This window comes from Nothobranchius furzeri, chromosome 14 (genome assembly GCF_043380555.1).
Source record: "Nothobranchius furzeri strain GRZ-AD chromosome 14, NfurGRZ-RIMD1, whole genome shotgun sequence".
Classification (NCBI taxonomy): Eukaryota; Metazoa; Chordata; class Actinopteri; order Cyprinodontiformes; family Nothobranchiidae; genus Nothobranchius; species Nothobranchius furzeri.
The window spans coordinates 43,666,312-43,689,478 of NC_091754.1; the positions used below are offsets into that span (position 1 = coordinate 43,666,312).

At 43.6% G+C, this 23,167-nt stretch overlaps 1 protein-coding gene across 1 annotated transcript; it reads left to right on the forward strand.

Moving 5' to 3' along the window:
* Positions 1 to 20,533: 20,533 nt before the first annotated feature.
* LOC139062714 (uncharacterized) lies at positions 20,534 to 21,752 on the forward strand (the record flags this gene model as incomplete). The annotated part of the gene is made up of 1 exon (XM_070544366.1): positions 20,534 to 21,752. A coding segment is annotated over one exon (897 nt), but the record flags the coding sequence as incomplete, so codon positions are not given.
* Positions 21,753 to 23,167: the final 1,415 nt, after the last annotated feature.

Genomic DNA, 23,167 nt, shown 5'->3' on the forward strand with positions numbered 1-23,167 from the left:
TGATCGTCACATGTTATTAATAATAAGCCACAACAGAGCTCAGTAATAAAACATGAGGCTACCCCCCCACCCCCCACTCCCGCTCTGTGCCGCAGCGCAACAGCTGTCAATTCAGACCTGCGGACCAGCTGATCAAGAGGCAGACATAACCCTCCCTTATTTTAATCAACAATAAAATGCAGCAAAGCATATATCTGCAGTTATTCACTGAAGAAAACGTAACTTCTATGAGCTAAATAAAAATATTAAATTGAATAAATGGATCAGGAAAGCAGGAAGAATAGTTATTTCTGTTTTTACATTTTTCTTTTCGTTTCATGGCGTTTGTTTACAATTTTTCTTTCGTGAAAGGCAACTCTGCGCATGCTCAACCTATTTAATCGGATTAAATGCTTGGTGCATATGTACGCACGGCATGATCGGATCATTTCAGTTCGTGACCATGTGAACAGAGATTCGGAAATTCCGATCAACCAAGATTTCAATCGGATTGAGGAAATTAGGCACATGAAAACGCAGCTATTGATTGTAGTTTCGGTAAAAGCTTCTCTCTCTGGGCCTCAGGACCAATGACTAAAACTTCAGTTTTGTCCTGGTTGAGCTGGAGAAAGTTCTCTGCCATCCAGGATTCGATGTCTAAAATACAGTTAAAAAGTGAATCCATTGACCGAGAGTCATCCGGAGACACGGAGATGTACAACTGTGTATCATCAGCATAACTGTGAAAGTTAACCCCGTGTCTTCTGGTGACTCCACCAAGAGGGAGCATATAAAGATTAAAAAGCACTGGGCCTAAAATTGAACCCTGGGGAAATGTTTGTTGGTCACATGTATTCTGTAAATCATGTAACGTTGATGATGACAACAATATAGGCCATAAAGAGGAATGTGTTTTGTGTTCTTTTGTCACGTTTCCTATGAGCACACTAAATCTACAGCTGATAACCATTACTTATTATTACAGTCATGTCTTCATATACAATATATGATATCCGCAAGCACGTGAGGATGTGTTTCGGCTGCTAACAGGCACCAGAATTAAAATTGAAAATCAAACAAATGTGAATGCTAGCACGATATCTTCAGCCATCGTCACCCGCGAGCTACACATGTAGGGAAATTGTGTCCGACTTAAACGCCGGCTTTCAGCCACTCCCCCTGCTGCATCTGTCTGCTCTCGTCTGTTTTCCAGGTGAGGCGCTGCTCAACTCGAACAAGCCCTAAGTATCTGAGGGAAGGAGGGATTTTCTGAGGTATTTGTTAAAGGTGCTGTAATGAATATTGAAACAAGCTAGGCCCAGCTACCTAGCTTTCACACACACAGTCCCAGAACACTCACCCTTCCCATCGTGTGTAATCCTTAGGCCATGCCCCTCCGGATATGTGAACGTTCTCTGCCATGGTGAACAACGGAGAGCAGAACACCTGTCGCAGTTCATGTGAACCAATATGGGTGAATGACCGGTACGTGAAAAATAAACAATTTAAATGTCTAACATAAATAATTTATTTTAACTTATTCATATGGTAACAAAGTATGTTTTAAAATGTTTATTTAGGGATTCTTTTCATCTTCAAGAGTCAAAAATAGCATGGTAGCCTACTAGTATTAGCAAAACTAAGCTAACACTGCTAAAAGCTATCGGACAGAACAACTCCTATGATTTCATCAGTCAAATATTGTTGAAGCCTCTTGTTTTGTAGTGAAATGGGTTGTTTATTTTTCCACATCAGTTTTCAATTCAATTCAAGTTTATTTATATAGCTCCAAATCACGGCAAGAGTTGTCTCAAGGCACTTCACATAGTAAACATTCCAATACAGGCCAGGGGTCTTATTTATCAAACATTGCATAGAATCCTTACTAAAACCGTACTTAAGCTCAGCAAAAACAATGTACTTACACCAAGTGGGTTTGTGACCTATCAAACATGGAGTACGCACAGCTGCACGCAATCTCCGCTTTATAAATGACAACCTAGAAATGTTCACAGGTGTTTGTGGATCACATCCGGCCCTCAACACGCTCACTTACTGCCATAAATAGTCAATGCAAAGTGCCTTGTGGATCTCATGCACATACATGAGCCGGCTGTTGCAGCGCTCCGCCAATGACGATGGCGACCGTAGATCAAGGCAGATCAAGGAAGCAGTATTTCACAGAAGCAGAAATTGAGGTACTTGTGGGTGAGGTGGAGAAATGAAAGGAAGTGCTTTTGCAAAACAAAAAATGAAAATCCACGGAGTGGCACAGCGTTGCTGAAGCCGTCAATGCTGTGAATTTTTCAGAGAGATCTGTGACGGATTTTAAAAAATGGTCCAATTGGGATTAGACCCCCAGACTCCCGGGCAAGACTCACGTGCTAACCAGTCAGCCAAACACACATCACTCTTGACCAAGTAGCCAGGGTGCATACTCAATTGAGTCACAGTGACAGGACGCTTACACTGTCACAGACGCATGACACTCTGTCTCAATCTGCCCCCCTGCTGATATTCTTTATTCCGTATTCTGCGCTTGAGGCTGTGTGTGTGTATCTTCTCAGCAGCAGCACTGCAGGTGTAGCCTAATGAACTAGACCAAATTGTTGCTTTGCAAAGTTTGGTCTAGGAACGCTCCATTGGAACCTCTGCAGCCCCAACAGCATTCTGGCTGGCCAATCACAGCTCTCTAGAGGGGTTTCAAACACATAAAGAGCTGTGATTGGGCCATAATGGTGGGCCAATCATAGTGCTCTATCTGCTTAGTAAACAAATCACAGAGCTTTATCCGCTTTGTGGGCCAATCAGGGCACTCTATATGCCTGGTGGGTGGGATGATGCAACAGAGTGAAACAAGAGTATGTCACATTGACTACGTTTACATGCAGCCAATATCTGGGTTATGATCAGGTTAAGGTCGGTATTCGGGTTTTTGAGTTGATCAGAATAACCCGTTTACAAGCATAAATAGAAAGAGTTTCCTCTAACTTGCATAACCCGATTTAAATGCGGACGTTGGCGTAGTGTCAGGACTTATGGACTACGCCCAGACGCAATTTATGTCATTTCCGGTTCTTCTTGTTCCGGTATCCGTGAAACCAACATGTTTCCCAGTTCGGAAGAGATAGCGACCGCGTTTGTTTGCGCTTTAGTTTCCTCGTCACTCCAAAAGTGTGGTGCTGTGCTGCGACTCGCCATGTTGCTCCCAACTTGTTGTTTACTTCCGGTGTTCTGGCGCATACAAGACGTCTCGCTACTCAAAAGACCAAGATTCCTTGCGAACAGAGCATGCGCAGAACACACGCTTTGATGGGGATATCCTGATATGCGTTTACACGACCAAACATTCGGGTTAGAAAAGGGTTACCCCAGGTGCAGTAACCAGGTTTTTAAAAACCCGGTTATGAGCATATCTGGGTTTTTGGCAGTGTTTACATGGCCGTGCGGAACCGGGTTATTGTGAATATTCGGGTTTTAAAAGGGTTATTGTGAATATTCGGGTTTTAAAAGGGTTACTGGCTGCATGTAAACGCACTCATTCATTGTCCAGTAGCATGCGGAGATCATTTGAAAGACAATGGTAGAACCCGGCCCACAACCGAGAGCCGTCAATGGAGCATTGCCATACTAAATATTACATTTATTTAGTTTGGCTTGCCAGGCTACTGCAGGTGCTCTCTATGTCCAAAATGTGCATAAGCCAGGTCCTTATTCAACTTAAAGTTGTGCACATTTTTCCGCTACGTTGTCTTTTATAAATCCCAAAGTTTGCGTGGAAAGTTTCTTACGCAGTTTTCCGACCCTGTTTTGTGCATAAGCAAGCTTTATAAATGAAACCCCAGTTCTTTAAGTCAAATCAGTAAAATGTTTCCTATATAAGGAACCCAGCAGGTTGCATCAAGTCACTGACTAGTGTCAGAGTCTTTACAGCAATCCTCATACTAAGCAAGCATGCAGCGACAGTGGAGAGGAAAACTCCCTTTTAACAGGAAGAAACCTCCAGAGGATCCTGGCTCAGTATAAGCAGCCATCCTCCATGACTCACTGGGAATGGAGAAGACAGAGCACACACACACACACACACACACACACACACACACACACACACACACACACACACACGCACACACACACACACACACATACACACGCACAAACACACACACACACACACACACACACACACACACACAAACACACACACACACACGATGAGAGCCTCACAGGGTCTGATACAGAAACCAGAGCCAGGAGCAGCTGGTAAAACTGGAAGAGCTCGTGCAACATCTCAGCGTCAGCAGATCAGGTGAAAGGACTTCTTGGAGAAATTCTTTCAAATCAAAATGCACGTTGAGCTGAGGAGTTACAACAAAGGGTTGCTGAAGACTGTTTAAATTACTTTTAGGTTATTTTCTCCTGAGTACAGGTGTGCAGAACCCAAGTCACGTAGGTTGGATATAAATTCAACATCACCAATTGTGATTTCACCACAATAATAATCACCCAAAGCATCCATAGACCTGGGTGGAGTGTTATCATTTGTGTTTAATTTTTTAGTCATTAGTTAAAGATAATAAGTAAAATAGCTCAAATGTATTTGCAGAGAGCTCTACAGTTTTCAGACATTCCACATTGGTAAAGTAAATATTATGTTCAGGTAGTTTTTACCACTCTTCATTAGCATGTAGCAATTATTAACCATCATCTTCTTTGTCTAATCTTTTATCAGATCCCTGAACTTGGAAACATCCCAGACTGCTGGAGAGCCGCTAAACACCTGACCCAAGTTTCTTGTTTGACATCATGGATGAAACATTACCCAGTAGCTCCTCCTGCATCAGATGGACCTGGTGTTGTGCAGAGGGGGTGCTCTGGCTTCCCAGACAACAGTGGAAGGAGCCTCCGTGCAGCGGGACATGGTCACAGGGTTGTAACACCAAATTATTGTGTCTGGAGAACTGGGGACAGATACTCAGACCCACATGGACAATATAAAGCTTTTATCCCTAACAGAAGCCAACTACATCAGACAAACACTGCTGCCGAAACTCATTTAATTTTATTTACCATTGCTAAATGTCCTTATGAGATCACTGTGTATATTTGTAGTTATGTATATGTATTACCTTTTCATTTTTCAGGGTGTTTCATTTGTTTGTTATTCAAATGTAAAAGTTTCATTAAAAAACACTTGGATTCTTTGTTCCAAACAGCAAAGTTAAACACATCCATAAGAAAAAATGTCCAATCTACGTAGTATTCAGTGTCTTTATTTAAAGGCTAAAATGAAAATATTCTACATTTCTCAAAGACCTAAATGCTTCTACTAAAACCGGTTAGTGTGCAGTGAGAAGCCATTTTGTGTTGGATCCCTTAGAAGCTGACCAGCGTCTCCGTGCGGTGGACCTGCACACCTGCAACACAGAAATAGACAAAGAAAACATCAATGCGGCATTTTTCTTTTTCTACAGCAATTATTATCAAAAACAGAAAATGTTCTACAAAGTTTAATTAGAATTCTGCATAAAGACATTCATGACTCACATTTAACATCTGTTGTTGACAAACAAACAATATTCACATGATACAGCTCTTTGTAATCATCTTTAGAATAGAAGATTGTATCTGAAATACTTTTTTGTTCCTTTAATACTTGTTCAGTTGTGCTTTTTCATTATTATTATTAAATAAAAGTATTCAGTTTGTAGTTTTTCAATGATCAATTCAAATAATTTCAAAGATGTAGGAAAAAAATGAGTAAAACTTGCTGTGGATCAATTATGCTGCCACATGGATGAGCTCGCTCCAGCGACCCGACTCACTTCTCCATATAGACCCCTCGACATGTGACATCGCAACCCAGCCCCCGCCCCCAGCCTCTGGCTAGAGGGCAAGAAGCCGGCACCTCCCCGTTGTCCACCGTCATGTTTAGCTGTTAGTTGTCGATAAACAGCTAAATAAAATCCATCAGCGAGGTTAACGCACAGAGCTGTAGGTTACACAAGTAAACAAAAGAATGATAAAAGTAAAAGTGATAAAAGTTACAGGTTTCCAGCTGATAAAGTACACAGAAGGCTAAAAAAGTAAAACATCTCCCCGACATGTCCAGACACAAACAGGTTATAACCATCTAATGACCTATGTGCATTTTTAGAGGGAGGTACCTCAGAACAGACTGTCAAGATCCATTCATTCTCCTGTGTCCTGCCCGTGTTTCCTCTGTTTGTTTATTGTTAGCTCCTGCCTCTTGTTACGTGATTACCTGCTCCTCGTGTATTTAAGCCCTGTTTGAAGAAGAAAATATCATTTCTATAGCGCCTCTCAAGATAAAAATCACGAGGCGCTTCACAAAAACAAAAAATGTAAAAATATAAAAAAGCATTTAGAAAATGTTTAAAAATATATTTAAAATGAGCAAAAATAGGCAATTGTGATTAAAAATGTTAAGAAAGAGAGAGAGAGAGAGAATAGGAAAGAGGGAAATGAGGAAGGTGGAATAGGTGGGGAGAGCAGAATAAAGAGAGAGAGGTGAAGAAGGTCATACAAAAGCCAGCTTGAACAAGTGAGTCTTCAGCTGCTTTTTAAAGGAGACCACTGAGTCCACTGATCTCAGGCTCAGGGGGAGAGAGGTCCAGAGTCTGGGGGCCACAGCAGCAGATGATCTGTCACCTTTGGTCTTTAGCCTGGCGCTGCACAACCAGTAGGCTTTGATCACTGGACCTCAGGGACCTGCTGGGGGTTTAGGGACTAAGAAGATCACCAATGTAAGATGGTGCTTGTCCATATAAGGCCCTATAGACCAGAACCAGGATCTTGAAATGAACCCTGAAGTTGACTGGCAGCCAGTGAAGCTGGAGGAGAAGTGGGGTGATGTGGGTGTGTTTGGAGGACTTGGTCAGAAGCCGAGCACAGGCATTCTGAACCACCTGTAGACGGTTCAGGGAGGTTCTGCTCAGACACGTGAAAAGAGAGTTGCAGTAGTCTAAGCGTGAGGAGATGAAGGTGTGGAGAACAGTCTCAAGATCAGAGTGGGACAGAATGGGACTCAGCTTAGCAATGTTCCTGAGATGGAAGAAGGAAGAGCGAACAAGAGAACTGACATGAGAATCCAGGGTGAGAGCTGGGTCAAAGGTCACGCCAAGACTCCTGACAGAAGGTTTGGTGTGAGAAGCAAGCTGACCAAGAGAGTCTCTGACTTTGGGAACCAGCTTGTCTGGGGCACAGATGAGGATCTCAGTCTTATCTTCATTCAGCTGTAGAAAGCTCCCACCATCCAGGTTTTGATAGAGTCTAAGCAGGTGTGTAACAGCTGCAGCTTAGACATCTCATGGGGCTTAATGTTTGCTTTTGTGTTAGTGGTCGTATCATCTGCTGTTGAACCGTGTTGATGTCCTTGGTTCTCATATTTTCTGCTGTGAACTGAATTAAAGACTTTTTCCTTTTTGCTCCTTCCACTGTCTACAGTGCGCTCTCACTCAGCTTTGGATCCTCACTTTTCTCCACAGATTATGAAACAAAATCTCCGAGATTTTTGATAAAATATCTCTTCGCCTCAAACACCACCCAGTTATATGATAGGAGTAACGATGCATTTTCTAAAGGGAGTGACATCACTTAATTATTTCACCACTCGGAGAGCGTAGTTCATGCAAACCCCTCCCCCCTGTACTCAGATGGCCGGACTCATGCAGATATTCCTGGGCTGAATTTTTGTCCCATTCCACCCCTGCTGTCTGTCATGACACAACATTAGCTAGAAACAAATCTAATTAACACACAATTGTTTATGTCGAGCCATGTCCTCTGGCGCTTTCCGTTTTTTATCTGTGTCTGATGCACTTCGGAGCACATCGTCTGACTTCACCTCACCGGAGCGGCCGGCGCACACTCAGCTATTTTTGTGGTCGGCAGATCTCTTTCAACTGCCTAGTTCAAAACTAACTCGTGAGGTTAAAATACAGGGAGCCAGGCGGCAGTTTTTCTGTAGAACTGAGAGGAGATGCAGGAAGATCAGAGACAGAAAAATAAAAAAAGTGTTTGAAATGATAAAATGTAGGTAGATTCATTCCAATTTAACTCTCTAAAGAAATTATTTATAAGCATGTAATATTTATATATTTGATACAATTCAGATCACCTTCAAAACTCAGTTCCACACCCAGGGCTGTGTCAAGGGTTTTTGGGGGCCAAGGCAAGAATAAAGAGTAATGAAAATGTAATGATTCTGTAGTTTTGGTAGTTATTCTCTGGGTGACGTGCAGCTTTAACTATGCAATCACAATGTTGTCAGTAAGTTTGCTTCTGTATAATTTATGTTAGATTTTTAAATCTCGCTGTGGTCCCTTGTGACCCAGTAATGGCATCCTAACTCAACTCAAACTTTATTTATAAAGCGCTCAGGACCAAAGTTCACAGATTGCTTCACATCCAACTTAATTGGTTGTTTCCTATTTATTATATCCAAACCAAAAGTTAGGGATTTGAGAATTACAGAACAATTAACAATCCTTATTTATACAATTAAAAAAAATAAATAAATATATATATATATATATATATTATGATATTTATTTGTATTTTAATGGATAGTGGGTGACCTAACCAATAGCAGTCCCATTCAAGCTCTGCTTCTACCAACAAGAAGAGAGAAATAAATGTAATTATCAACAGCAGTGTGAGAAAAAGACGTCTGTCGGAACTTAAGCCGAGAGCAGGTTCTGAAGCTCGTCCTGATTCTAACTAGTCATTAGGACTTGCTGCCTTGCCTTCAGCATTTCAATGTAAAACTGACATTTAGGAGAAAGCAGATGATGCCATTGACACTTGGATAGGCAGTAATTAGTTACCCCTTTAGGTTTCATTGTGCGAGGCATTTCATCACCAAATGTCAATTATCATGGCAGCTCTATTCAGCGAGTAACCTTCAGTTATCACTGTAAGCATTAAAGGAAAGGATGCCTTTAAAATTAAGCTGACTTTATCCTCATGCTGACAGGTCTCTTTGACTGTGCTTAGTGATATGGAATAATGTAACATTTAGATATCTGAAGGGATTCACCTGCAGAAGGTGTCAACTGTGAAAAGGGAGGCTTACAAAAGGAATAGTTCTCAGACTGAAACTTAACCGTTAGCCAATGTGCACATGAAAGGAAAAGTTCAAGCTGCACGTGCGTCTTTGTTCAGTCAATACGTCTGTGGAGACCTATACCAGGATCTTCCATAAGCATCTAACTACACACAACAGCCACAAGGTTTAAGTGGTAGAGACAGGTAAGGGTGCAGAGGTTGTTAAATAGCAGTCAGTCTGCAGAAGCAGCTGAATATGACAGTGACAAGTTTTAATGTGGTGGCAGCAACAACGTTATAATTATAAATATTAGTGTGGACATATCCCTGGCATCCCAGGTCCTCTCCTCAGCTAATCCTGGTGGATCCTAGTGTGCCCCAGTCAGAGAGGATACACGATAGAATCCCTACAATAAGTTCTGAGTCCAGGATCTGTGTTCGTGCTGGACATGCCCAAAGAACTTCCAAAGAGAAGGAGATGAGAAGCCATGCCTAAACTACATCAGCTGACTGCAGAGGACAGTTGCTCTTCTCTGATCAATCAATCAAATTTATTTATAAAGCGCTTTCCAAACAAAGTGCTACTCAAAATGCTTTACAAAATGACCCCAGATTCCCATAACAGGTTAAAAATATTTACAGACATATGCAAGCACACGCACACACACACACACACACACACACACACACACACACACACACACACACACACACACACACACACACACACACACACACACACACAAGTAAAAATTATATTTGGCTGAGTCCAGATAAGCCAAGTATGGTAACGCAAGGAAACGCCATCAGAGGAGCCGTCTGCCCCGGCAGCATCAGGTCATCCACACTAAGTCAGGGCGCTCAGTGGAGGGGGAGCATAGACCCCCACCTATAGAGCACCCAGGAAGCTACAGTCGACCACCGCTCCCGGGGCAGAGGGCCCCCACAGAGGAAACACTGGATTAAAATGAGTAAAAATATAATAAAAGAGCTAATATAAATGCCAAAGGTAGAAAATAAGTAATAAATAAAATCATATAGACAGTAAAATAATAATATTAAATAATAAAACTGTGCTAAAATATAATCATATAGAACATGCAAAGCAAGTAATAAAATATAATCATGTAAAATGAGGAATAAAACTGTAGAAAATAATTAGATAAAAGCTAACCTAAAAAGATGGGTCTTGAGCCTGGACTTAAAAACATGAACGTTCTCTGCGGCCCTGAGGTACTCTGGCAGCTCGGTCCAGAGGCGAGGGCCATAATGCTGGAAGGACGACTCACCATGAGTGTGTGTCCTGACTTTAGGGATGACCAGGAGACGCCTGCCAGAGGAGCGCAGAGGCCGCGAGGGTTCATATTGTAAAAGCAGTTCTGATAGATAAGAAGGCCCAAGACCATTAAGACACTTAAAAACCATTAGAAGAACCTTAAAATTGATCCTGAAACACACGGGGAGCCAATGCAATGATTCTAAAACTGGTGTCATGTGCTCCCGCCTCCTGGTCTTCATCAGGACACGTGCTGCCGAATTTTGTAGAATTTGTAAGCCTGAGATGCTCTTTTTGGGAAGAGCAGAAAGCAGGGCATTGCAGTAATCTATCCTACTGGTGATAAAAGCATGCATCAGCGTCTCCGTATTGGCCCGAGAGAGAATGGGGCGGACTCTGGTGATGTTCTTTAGATGATAAAAACCCATTTTTTTTTTATATTTTTAATGTGTGGGATACAAGTCAGCTCAGAGTCAAAAATCACACCCTGGTTCTTCACTTGTTCAGATGGATTAAAAGACAGAGATTGTAATTTCGGTAAAAGCTTCTCTCTCTGGTCTAATCTCCCTCTGGAAGATGTTTCTCCTCATCGTATTGCGAAGCCAAGCCAATAAAGGGAAAATATTAATTTTAGCTGCTGATAACTGGAATATTTACTTTGACCATCTGCCAAACTCAGAGATGGCCACCAAATTTGGAGCTATGCCATTTGGCTGAATGTCTTAGCAAACCACAGCAATATTCTCAGCATTGATGTAAAATCACCCTAGTTCAAACGACAGATGCCAAAAAAAAACCCATCAGAACCACACATTATCAAGAAGGCAGAAATGAGACCCGGAGGGTCCCTAACACAGCACCTAACTGTTTGCATCTCTAAAGCCATTATTAAACCCACAAACAGGATCAGAAACAGGAGCAGCCCTGGCAAAGCCAAGCCCAGCTATACCAGATGTAGCTGAAAATAGAAATCCACTGCTCCATACACCCAAGGTGCGGCCTCAGAAAGCCACGTGGACAACTTCAGTTGTGGGTCATAAAATTAACATTTCATGACAACGTTGTTTTATTTCAGTAATGCCATTAAAAAAGCAAAACTTGTATATTAAATTTATTCATCACACACACATTGATATATTTCAAATGTTATTTGAAATACGTCAATGTAGCACTGCTCAGGTGTTAGGAGAGCCCATGTTGCTCGATAGTGGCCTTCAGCTCTTCTGAATTGTTGGGTCTGGCGTATGGCATCTTCCTCTTCATAATTAAGATCAGGCCAGTTTGCTGGCCAACCAAGAACAGGATACCTTGGTCCTTAAGGTACTGGCAGCTTTGGTACTGTGTGCAGGTGCCAAGTCCATTTGGAAAATCAGCTGGCCTATCTCCAGCGGTCAACGGGCAATCAGGCGGGGTACACCCTGTCATGTTGGGTTGTAGTTTTTTGACCCATGACATGCAGAATCACACGAGAAGCAGAAGGTAAGTAAAAAATTATTTATTTTTGCTCGGTGGAGGTGTAGATGAAGGTCGGGGTTCGGGTGGTTCCGATGGAATTCTGAAGCAGAAACAAGAGTGAGTAGTTGCAGATCAGCGGGCACAACGCGTAATGAGAGTTGGCTTCCGGTTTCCTGGTTGGAGGAGGAGGAGGAGGAGGAGGAAGGATATAATTTCTATAGCGCCTCTCAAGGTAAAAATCATGAGGCGCTTCACAAAAACAAAAAATGTAAAAATATATTAAAAAAAACATTTAAAAATGTTTAAAAATATATTTAAAATGAGCAAAAATAGACAATTGGGATTAAAAAAATGTTAAGAGAGAGTGAGAAGGAAAGAAGGAAATCAGTGGATCCTGAGGAAGGTGGAATAGGTGGGGAGAGCAGAATAAGGAGAGAGTGGTGAAGAAGGTCATACAAAAGCCAGTTTGAACAAGTGAGACTTCAGCTGCTTTTTGAAGGAGTCCACTGAGTCCACTGATCTCAGGCTCAGGGAGAGAGAGTTCCAGAGTCTGGGGGCCACAGCAGCAAATGATCGGTCACCTTTGGTCTTTAGCCTGGTGCTGCACAACCAGTAGGCTTTGATCACTGGACCTCAGGGACCTGAAGGGGGTGTAGGGACTAAGAAGATCACCAATGTAAGATGGTGCTTGTCCATGTAAGGCCCTATAGACCAGAACCAGGATCTTGAAATGAACCCTGAAGTTGACTGGCAGCCAGTGAAGCTGGAGGAGAAGCGGGGTGATGTGGGTGTATTTGGAGGACTTGGTCAGAAGCCGAGCACAGACATTCTGAACCACCTGTAGACGGTTCAGGGAGGTTCTGCTCAGACACGTGAAAAGAGAGTTACAGTAGTCTAAGCGTGAGGAGATGAAGGTGTGGAGAACAGTCTCAAGTTCAGAGCGGGACAGAATGGGACTCAGCTTAGCAATGTTCCTGAGATGGAAGAAGGAAGAGCGAACAAGAGAACTGACATGAGAATCCAGGGTGAGAGGCAGGTCAAAGGTCATGCCAAGATTCCTGACAGAAGGTTTGGTGTGAGAAGCAAGCTGACCAAGAGAGCCTCTGACTTTGGGAACCAGCTTGTCTGGGGCACAGATGAGGATCTCAGTCTTATCTTCATTCAGCTGTAGAAAGCTCCCAGCCATCCAGGTTTTGAGAGAGTCTAAGCAGGTGTGTAACAGCTGCAGCTTAGACATCTCACGGGGCTTAAAGGAGATGTACAGTTGGATGTCATCTACATAAAGGTGGTAGGAAATTCCTTTGAAGGAGCTCATGATGTGCTGAAGAGGAAGCAGATAAAGGAGGAAGAGCAAAGGCCCCAGCACAGAACCTTGTGGGACACCATGGGTAAGAGAGGTGGTGGAGGACCTAAACTTGGAGACGGCCACAGAAAAGGAGCGCTCAGAGAGATAAGAGGAGAACCACTCCAGAGCAGATCCTGATAGGCCTACCCAGTCTCTCAGCCTCTCCAGTAGCAGTTGATGGTCAACAGTGTCAAAGGCTGCAGTCAGGTCCAGCAGGGCCAGAACAGAACAGTCCCCTGCATCATTGTGAGTCAGAAGGTCATTAGAGACCCTAAGAAGAGCTGTTTCAGCAGAATGAGCTCTACGAAAACCTGACTGGAAGCTATCATAGATGTTATGTTCATCAAGAGCAGCTGTGAGTTGTTTAGCCACAACCTTTTCCAAGATCTTGGAGATGAACGGAAGTTTAGAGATGGGTCTGAAGCTGCTATGGAGAGAGGGGTCAAGACTCAGTTTTTTAAGAAGCGGGTGGATTACAGCGTTCTTAAAGTAAGCAGGGACCAGACCAGAGACCAGGGATGCATTAATTATAGAGAGCACGCTGGGACCGATGGACTGAAAAGCACTTTCAAACAAAGATGAGGGTAAGATTTCGAGGGGGCATGCAGAGGTCTTCATAGAGTTAACTAGTTTTGTCACGTTTCACAGATGGTAAGACCCAAAATGCAGTAAATGTTGGGTATTTTTATTTATTCAATCCAGGTGTACCTCAAGGAAAGTCCAAAACACACAAGGGGGGTTAGAGATAATATTGTTATTAATACCATTTACCAATAAACACAAATAATCAATAATCAGATTTTGCAAAATCGGAGAGAGTAAAGTAACACACCAGTCAAGGGAGGTCGGTTTAGTCTCTCAATGAGCCGGGGGCCCATTAAAAGGTTTTATTCACAGATGACATATGACAGAGCACACACATTGAAAGATCACCACACCCACTCCTTCACAGACAGTAGATTTTCCCAGGTTCAGAGAAACACTCCATCTGGACTTCAATATGGAGCTTGTTGTGATAACAAAAGTGCAGACTTACAAGGTCGACTTTCCCCTGCAGCAAGGCCCGGTTTAATCACACCAGATGGTTCCCAGACAAAATCATATTTACCACATTAAAAGTGAGTAAGGCTAATGAACTCTGTTTGAAAAAACAATCTTTTTATCCAACAGTAACCCAGGATGACACGAAGCAGAAGGTGAATAAATAAAAACCCTTTATTTTAAGGTGAACCAAAAACAAAAGTAAATCCAAAGGTGGGGAGCCAAAATCCAAAATCCAGGTAACGATCTGGAAATCCAAAAACTCTAATACTCCAAAGCGAGACGAGACTGACAGAATTACAAACAATGGACCAACACCAAACAGAGACAAGACAGGGCTTAAATACACAGGGAGAACAATTAAGGAAACAGGAAGCAGGTGTGTGGAGTGAGGGCTGGAGGGAAGGCAGGTGACACAAATGGGTAAACAGAACCATTGAAGGGCAGATAAACCTAAAACATAAAACTAAACCTAAGACTGAGGGAAGGACTCACACACACACATACACATACTGACACACACAAACTCACACACACATACACTGAACCGGGGAATGGACACGCACACACACACAAACACTGAGCAGGGGAATGGCACACACACACACCGAGCTGGGGACAAAGAGGCTGGAGCTACAGAACGTGAAGGAAGACCTGGAGGACTGGGGATGAATGAATGACACAGGACCTGGGAGGAATAGACTTTAAAGGGCTACAAACATAAGACACATAATTGAGATGCAGACAAAGGACACATGAGGGCGCTATGAGACACAGAAGGGAATCTAGAGAGGATGGAGAAACATCAGGAGACACATGAAGGAAGGGGCAGACGCAGACCATGACAGGAAGACGCAGACCATGACAGTACCCCCCCCCCCCCCCAAGGGGCAGATACCAGACGCCCAAACACAAGCAAACAACAAGCACAAAACAAGACAACACAGGACACGAGAAAACCAGAGGGAGGGAGAGGAGGGAACGAACAAAGCACAACCCACAAAGGGCGGGCGAGGAGGGAACAGGAGACCCCGGGAGGCCGCCGAGAGGGGATTCAATTCAAGTTTATTTATATAGCGCCAAATCACGACAAGAGTCATCTCAAGGCACTTCACATAATAAAAATTCCAATTCCGGTCAGTTCATTAAGCCAATCAGAAATAATTTTTCCTACATAAGGAACCCATTAAATTGCATCAAGTCACTGACTGGTGTCAGTTCCTATACAGTAATCCTCATACCAAGCAAGCATAAAGCAACAGTGGAGAGGAAAACTCCCTTGGGAAGCTTAGGGGGCCGGCGACAGGGGACCAGGAGGTGGGACCAGGGAAGCCTAGGGGGCCAGCGACGGGGAACCAGGAGGCGGGGCCAGGGAAGCCTAGGGGGCCGGTGACAGGGAACCAGGAGGCGGGACCAGGGAAGCCTTGGAGGCTGGCGACGGGGAACCAGGAGGCGGTACCAGGGAAGCCTAGGGGGCTGGCGACGGGGAACCAGGAGGCGGGACCAGGGAAGCCTTGGGGGCCGGTCACGGGGAACCAGGAGGCGGGAACAGGAAACTCTGGGGATCGGGGGCTTTGTAGGAGGAGGACAAGGAAGGGTCTCTGGAGACAGGGGCTGGAACTCTGGAGACGGGGACTGAGACTGGAACACTTGGGGCTGGAGAGACTGGAACACTTGGGGCTGGAGAGACTGGAACACTTGTGGGGACTCTGGAAACTGGAACACTTGTGGGGACTCTGGAAACTGGAACACTTGTGGGGACTCTGGAGACTGGAACACTTGTGGGGCCTCTGCAGACTGGAACACTTGTGGGGCCTCTGCAGACTGGAACACTTGTGGGGCCTCTGGAGACTGGAACACTTGTGGGGACTCTGGAGATTGGAACACTTGTGGGGACTCTGGAGACTGGAACACTTGTGGGGACTCTGGAGACTGGAACACTTGTGGGGACTCTGGAGACAGGAACACTTGTGGGGACTCTGGAGACAGGAACACTGGGGACGTAGACACTTGTGGGGACTCTGGAGAGACAGGAGTGAGTAATTGCAGATTGGCAGCTTAAAGGGTTATGAGATTTTGCTTACGGTTTCCTGGTTGTTGGAGAAGGCTTTGAGAGGAGGGTCAGTCAAGGCTGGCTGAGCAGGTCGAGTGAGAGTCAGAAGTAATGGCTGGGAGCTGAGCACAAGAGTCCGAGATGTCCAGGTTGGCAGGTGGGGGTTGGAGAGCAGGCGGTCAGGGGCGAGCGACGGGGCTGGCAGGCAGGGTTTGAATCCAATGAGTCTATTTCCTGATGATGGAGGTTGGCTGGTGGAGGAGACGTTGCTGAGGAGGTCGGAGGAAACAGGACAGGTAAGTACAGGGAGGCGAGGTACACAGGAGATAAAAATGAACTTAGATACTGGCAAGGAGCTGACAAGAGTACTACCCAATACTTGGGGCAGCAGTAGCTCAGGTAGTAGAGCGGGTTGCCTCATGGTCGGAGGGTCATGGGTTTGATTCCAGCTCCCGCCAGGGGTATCCTGCTGTTGTGTCCTTGGGCAAGACACTTCACCCAACTTGCCTGTGTTAGTGGTGGTCAGAGGGGTTGACGGAGCCAAATGGCAGCCCCGCCTCTGTCAGACCAGCCCAGGGCAGCTGTGGCTACAAGTAGCTTACCATCACTAGCAGTGTGTGAATGTGAGAGTGTGTGAAAGCGTCTTTGGGTGTCTTGAAAAGCGCTATATAAGTTCAATGCATTATTAATACTGAGTAATCATCCGATACTGATGAGTTGTCCTGACACTCCTTAAATCCCCTGACCACTGATGAGCAGATAGACAGCAGCTGCTCTCCGGACACACCCACCTGCACACAGAAAGACTCAGCACAACACAGAGTTTAACTCAGCACAGACTAAGTGTGAGTTTGAGTTTGACTACCCTGGTCTATAAACCCCCGTGTAGCCCCGCCCAAAGGTAGAGAGCAAAGGAAGGCCCTACAGTGTCATCTGTAGCAGTGATCTGGACCCATATGTTGTCAGGGATGTTGTCAGTGTTGTGGATTGCTGATTGGCTGCACCTGGCGGTAAGGCGTTTCCTGTTTCCTGTTGTGTTGCACTCCGTGTAGATGTTTGGTGTTTGGGGCTCGCTAAAGCTGATTTAATTTCTCTGTACTTGGATATCTCTGAGTTATTGTAGCACAAAAGCACGCTAAAACACACATTTTCTGTTGTTCCACCTAGCTTTTAGGGAATCATTTGAGTTTGCACACAGTTTATTTGGTACTGAACAGTTTGCTCGTCCAGTTAGCTTAGCCTCAGCACGGCTATGGCTACTTCTGTCTCTGCTTCTCCGTCTCCTATCTCTTGCTCTCTGTGTCAGATGTTTAGTTACTCCTCTGCCTCCTTTAGTGATAATGGTACGTGTAATAAATGTAGCATTTTTGTAGCTTTGGAGGCGAGGGTGTCGGAATTGGAGTCCCGGCTCCGCGCTGTTGAAAAACCTGTAAACAGCCGTGGTTACTTAGCTAGCGCGGGGCTAACTAGCTCAGAACAACCACGTAGCGGTCCTCCAGTGGAACCCGAGCAGCCAGGACCTCAGGCCGGCTGGGTGATGGTACGCAGGAAGCATAGAACCCAGCCCGTGGGCCACCACCAACCCGTCCACGTTTCTAATAGATTTTCCCCGCTCAGTAACGCACCCACTGATAAGCCGACTCTGATCATTGGCAGCTCCATAGTCAGAAACGTGGCATTAGAGACTCCAGCAACCATAGTTAAATGTTTACCTGGGGCCAGAGCGGGCGACATTAAATCTTATCTGAAACTGCTTGCTAAGGATAAGCGTAAATACAGAGATTGTTATTCACGCTGGCGGTAACGACACCCGGTTACGCCAGTCGGAGGTCACTAAAATTAATGTTGCTTCGTGTGTAAGTTTGCCAAAACAATGTCGGACTCCGTAATTTTCTCTGGCCCCCTGCCTGATCGGACCAGTGACGACATGTTTAGCCGCATGCTGTCCTTCAACCGCTGGTTGTCTAGGTGGTGTCCTGAAAACAACGTGGGCTACATTGATAATTGGAAAACTTTTTTGGGGAAAACCTGGTCTGATGCGGAGAGACGGCATCCATCCCTCTTTGGATGGTGCAGCTCTTCTTTCTAGGAATATGGCCAGTTTATTAGTCCTCCATGACAACCCAGGGTCCAGACCAGGAAGCAGAGTCGTAGTTTAACCCACCCCTCTGCAGCTTCTGTACTGTTACCCACCCACTACCCCATAGAGACAGTGTCCTGCCCACGGCCAAAACCACACAGATTAAATATCAGGCTTAATAAAGCAAATCATGGAAATCTCATAAATATTAGAACAAATTCAACTGAGCAGAAAACTAGAAAAATTAAATGTGGGTTGTTGAACATTAGATCCATTTTTTCTAAGACTTTGTTAGTTAATGAGTTGATTTGTGATAATCAGATCTCTTTGCTCTCTCTCACAGAATCCTGGCTGCAGCAAGAGGACTATGTTAGCTTAAACGGGTCGACTCCTTCAAATTATTTAAATCATCATATTGCTCGAAGTACAGGGCGAGGAGGAGGAGTGGCAACCATTTTTCATTCGGACTTATTAATCAGTCCCTTACAGATTAATAGTTACAGTTCGTTTGAACATCTTATTTTTAGTTTTCCTAATCCAGATAGCAAAACTGTAAAACCACTCTTGTTTGTAGTTTTATATCGTCCACCAGGCCCTTACTCTGAGTGTTTGGATCAGATCTCTGATTTTTTATCTTATCTGGTGCTAAATACTGATAAGGTCATTGTAGTGGGGGATTTCAACATTCATGTGGACATCGAAAATGATTGTCTCAATGTAGCCTTTAGTAATATCTTAGACTCAATTGGTTTTACTCAAAGAATACATAGCTCCACCCACTCCTGCCATCATACAGTGGACCTTGTTCTGACTTATGGCATTGAGTGTGAGGAAATAACAATCTTTCCACATAATCCAGTCCTCTCGGACCACTTTCTGATAACCTTTGAGTTTTTTATAACTGAGTTCTCGAGACATGAAAGTAAATTTCATTATAGTCGGTCTCTATCTGACAACGCAGTTGCATCTTTTAAATCAACTGTTCCATCTTTACTGTCCTCAGCATCTCAGAGGCATGTAGCAGAGGGCAATACTTTCAGTTCTAGCCCCTCACAAATTGATGCCTTAGTTCATCATGTTAATTCCTCTTTACGTGTGGCATTAGATGATGTTGCCCCTTTAAAAAAGAAGGTAATTAGGGACAGGAAGTTGGCTCCCTGGTTTAACTCTCATCTACGAGCCTTAAAACAAAACTCTAGGAAATTGGAGAGAACATGGCGCTCTACGCACCATGAGGAGGCCTACCTGTCCTGGAAAAATAGTCTTGTGCTTTATAAAAATAAGCTTCAACAAACTAGAACTGCTTATTTTTCAGCATTAATTGAGGAGAATAAGCATAATCCTAAATTTCTTTTCAGTACAGTTGCTAAACTTACACAGAATCATAGCTCTGAGCCATCTATTCCCTTAGCCCTTAGCAGCAATGACTTCATGGGATTTTTTACAAGTAAAATTAATTCTATTAGAAACAAAATCTTTAGCATCCTCCCTAATGCGATTTATTCTTCCTCCGTAAGTGAGGCAGCTTCAGAGGTGACTGTAGAACCTCATCTGTGCTTGAACCGTTTTGATCCAGTTGAGCTTTCAGAGTTATCAAAAATATTAGCTTCATCTAAACCTTCAACTTGCATTTTGGATCCAATCCCAACCAAATTATTTAAAGATGCATTTCCTTTGGTTACTGACCCCATTCTAGATACAATCAATCTATCCTTAGTAAATGGGTATGCACCACAAGATTTTAAGGTTGCTGTAATCAAACCTTCACTTAAGAAGCCTTCTATGGATCCAGATGACCCAATGAACTATAGACCAATATCTAACCTTCCATTTTTATCCAAAGTCCTGGAGAAAATAGTGGCCATCCAAGTATGACAGCATTTAAACACTAATGCTCTGTTTGAGGAATTTCAGTCTGGTTTTTGAGAGTATCACAGTACTGAAACTGCATTAGTGAGAGTTACAAATGATATTCTCATGGCCTCAGATAAGAATCTTGTGTCTGTTCTAGTCTTGTTAGATCTCAGTGCTGCCTTTGACACAGTTGATCACAATGTTCTTTTAGAAAGACTTGAACATGTTGTAGGGATCAAAGGAACAGCGTTAGGCTGGTTTAAATCCTACCTGTCTGACAGATTTCATTTTGTAAATGTACATGACAAATCTTCTTCATACTCCAGGGTTACTTGCGGAGTACCACAGTGTTCAGTGCTTGGACTAATTATTTTTACTATATATATGCTCCCAATTGGAAAAATCATTAGACAGCATGGGATAAACTTCCACTGTTATGCTGACGATACTCAGTTATATTTATCCATTAACCCTGATGAACCTAATCGGTTGGGTAGATTACAGGCTTGTCTTGAGGACATAAAAAAATGGATGACTCTTAACTTTTTGCTTTTAAATCAAGACAAGACGGAAGTTCTCATCTTTGGACCAGAAATCCAGAAAAGGAAATTGCTTGGCCAATCGCCTGACCTTAATGGCATTGCATTGATCTCCGAGAACAAAGCAAGGAACCTTGGTGTTATCTTTGACCAGGACATGTCATTCAAATCCCAGGTTTCACAAGTTTGTCGGATTTCCTTTTTCCACCTTCGGAATATTGCTAAGATTAGAAGCATACTTTCCAGGAGCGATGCTGAAAAACTAGTTCATGCATTTATTACATCAAGACTGGATTACTGTAATTCATTACTCTCAGGAAGTCCACAGAATGTAGTTAAAAGTCTTCAGCTTGTCCAAAATGCTGCAGCTAGAGTTCTGATGAGAAATAAAAAGAGAGATCACATCTCTCCTGTCTTAGCTTCCCTACATTGGCTACCTGTTAAATTCAGAATAGATTTTAAGATCCTTCTTCTCACACATAAAGCTCTTAATAATCAAGGTCCATCATACATCAGTGATCTGATTGTTCCATATGTTCCTAACCGAGCACTTCGCTCTCAGACTGCAGGTCTACTGGTGGTTCCAAGAATATCTAAACTTAGGATGGGAGGCAGATCTTTTAGTTATCAGGCTCCTCTCCTGTGGAACCAGCTCCCAGCTTTAGTCCGTGAGGCAGACACTTTGTCTACTTTTAAGAATAGGCTTAAAACATTTTTATTTGATAGGGCCTATAGTTAAAATCTGATGTTAGCCTAAATCTGGACAAGTGGGGGAGTACAGGGAGGTGGAGTGTACAGTCGGTAAAGACGGCTCTCCCTTGCCCTGCCTCCAACATGCCTACATCTAAATAGGATAGATTATCCAGGGTTAACTCTGTAGTTATGCTGCTATAGGCTTAGACTGCTGGAGGACACGCTGACCACTTTTCACACTCTACTGCTTTATTCTACAGTCTGCTCTTTAACTGTACTATTTTGTGCAATTTCAGCTGTTAACTTTATTTTCTCTGTAAGTGTTTTTCTCCCCAGAAGAAGCTACAATGACGTTCTGCTGAGCTGTGGTGGCCTCATGGAGGGGGCCATCGTCTAGCACACTGCTGCTAACCACTAATACATTCTCTCTCTCCTGATAATAACTTTTTGCTTTCCTTGACGTTAGATGTGCTGCTACTAGTTTATCCTTTTAATTATAGATCCACTAGGATAAATACAATAAAGTTTATCTTTCACCAAATACAATATTTACTAAGACATCACAATATAACTATAGACACATTACGTGTGTGTGTGTGTGTGTGTGTGTGTGTGTGTGTGTGTGTGTGTGTGTGTGTGTGTGTGTGTGTGTGTGTGTGTGTGTGTGTGTGTCTGCCTGCTCTGTCTTCTCGATCCCCAGTGAGTCGTGGAGGATGGCTGCTTATACTGAGCCAGGATTCTCTGGAGGTTTCTTCCTGTTAAAAGGGAGTTTTTCTCTCCACTGTCGCTGCATGCTTGCTTAGTATGAGGATTGCTGTATAGTCACTGACACTAGTCAGTGACTTGATGCAATTTGCTGGGTTCCTTATATAGGACACATTATTTCTGATTGGCTTAATGAACTGTGAATTGGAATGTTTATTATGTGAAGTGCCTTGAGACGACTCTTGTCGTGATTTGGCGCTATATAAATAAACTTGAATTGAATTGAATTGAATTGAATATCTTGGGACTGTGCTTATGAGAGATGGGGCTGTAGATGCTTCTCCTGTCACATTATTGCTCCTCTGTGCCTTGGGTTTTACCTTAATTGTGTCCACCTGCCTCGTGTTCCTGATTACCCATCCCAGTGTGTACATAAGCCTTGTGTGTTACTTGTGAGTTGTCCGTTCGTCTGTTGTTCTTGTCTTATGCCTCCCCATGTCAACACGCTTCTGTTACTGTTGTTCCTGCACTCCCAAGTCCCTGCAATAAATGGATTTAAGTAGTTTGCTGCCTCAGATCTTCACTCACCGGCGTACGGGTCCAAAACCAACACTCACCGTGACATCTTCTGCTCTTTGAAGCAAGCAAACTGTAACTAAACAGAAAAACGTTTATGGTCATAAAACCTCACTTCTCTGGTCCCACCGTAATTTTTTTAAGGGTCAAATAAATTAGAGAAATCAAATTCATCCATTACAGGGGCTCACTATTATTACCCTCACTATTATTATTATTAGCCTATAATTCTTATCCATGGTCTCCAGTGCCCTCCCCTATATCCCTTAGGTGTTTTCTGATTTCTCTAAGGTTTCTTTTAGTTGAAGCCTCGCTCCATCCACAGTTTTAGATGTGCCAGCTCCTACTCACCTCTGCCTCTTAGTTGTTGAGCCAAACCTTCCACCTGTAGGTTTCTTGGCAGGGACCTCCTATACCTTGTGAGACAAAAGGTGCACAGCCTTCAGCAAACATTTCATGTAAAAATTGTATACAATAAAATGGTCTATACTTGTATAGCACC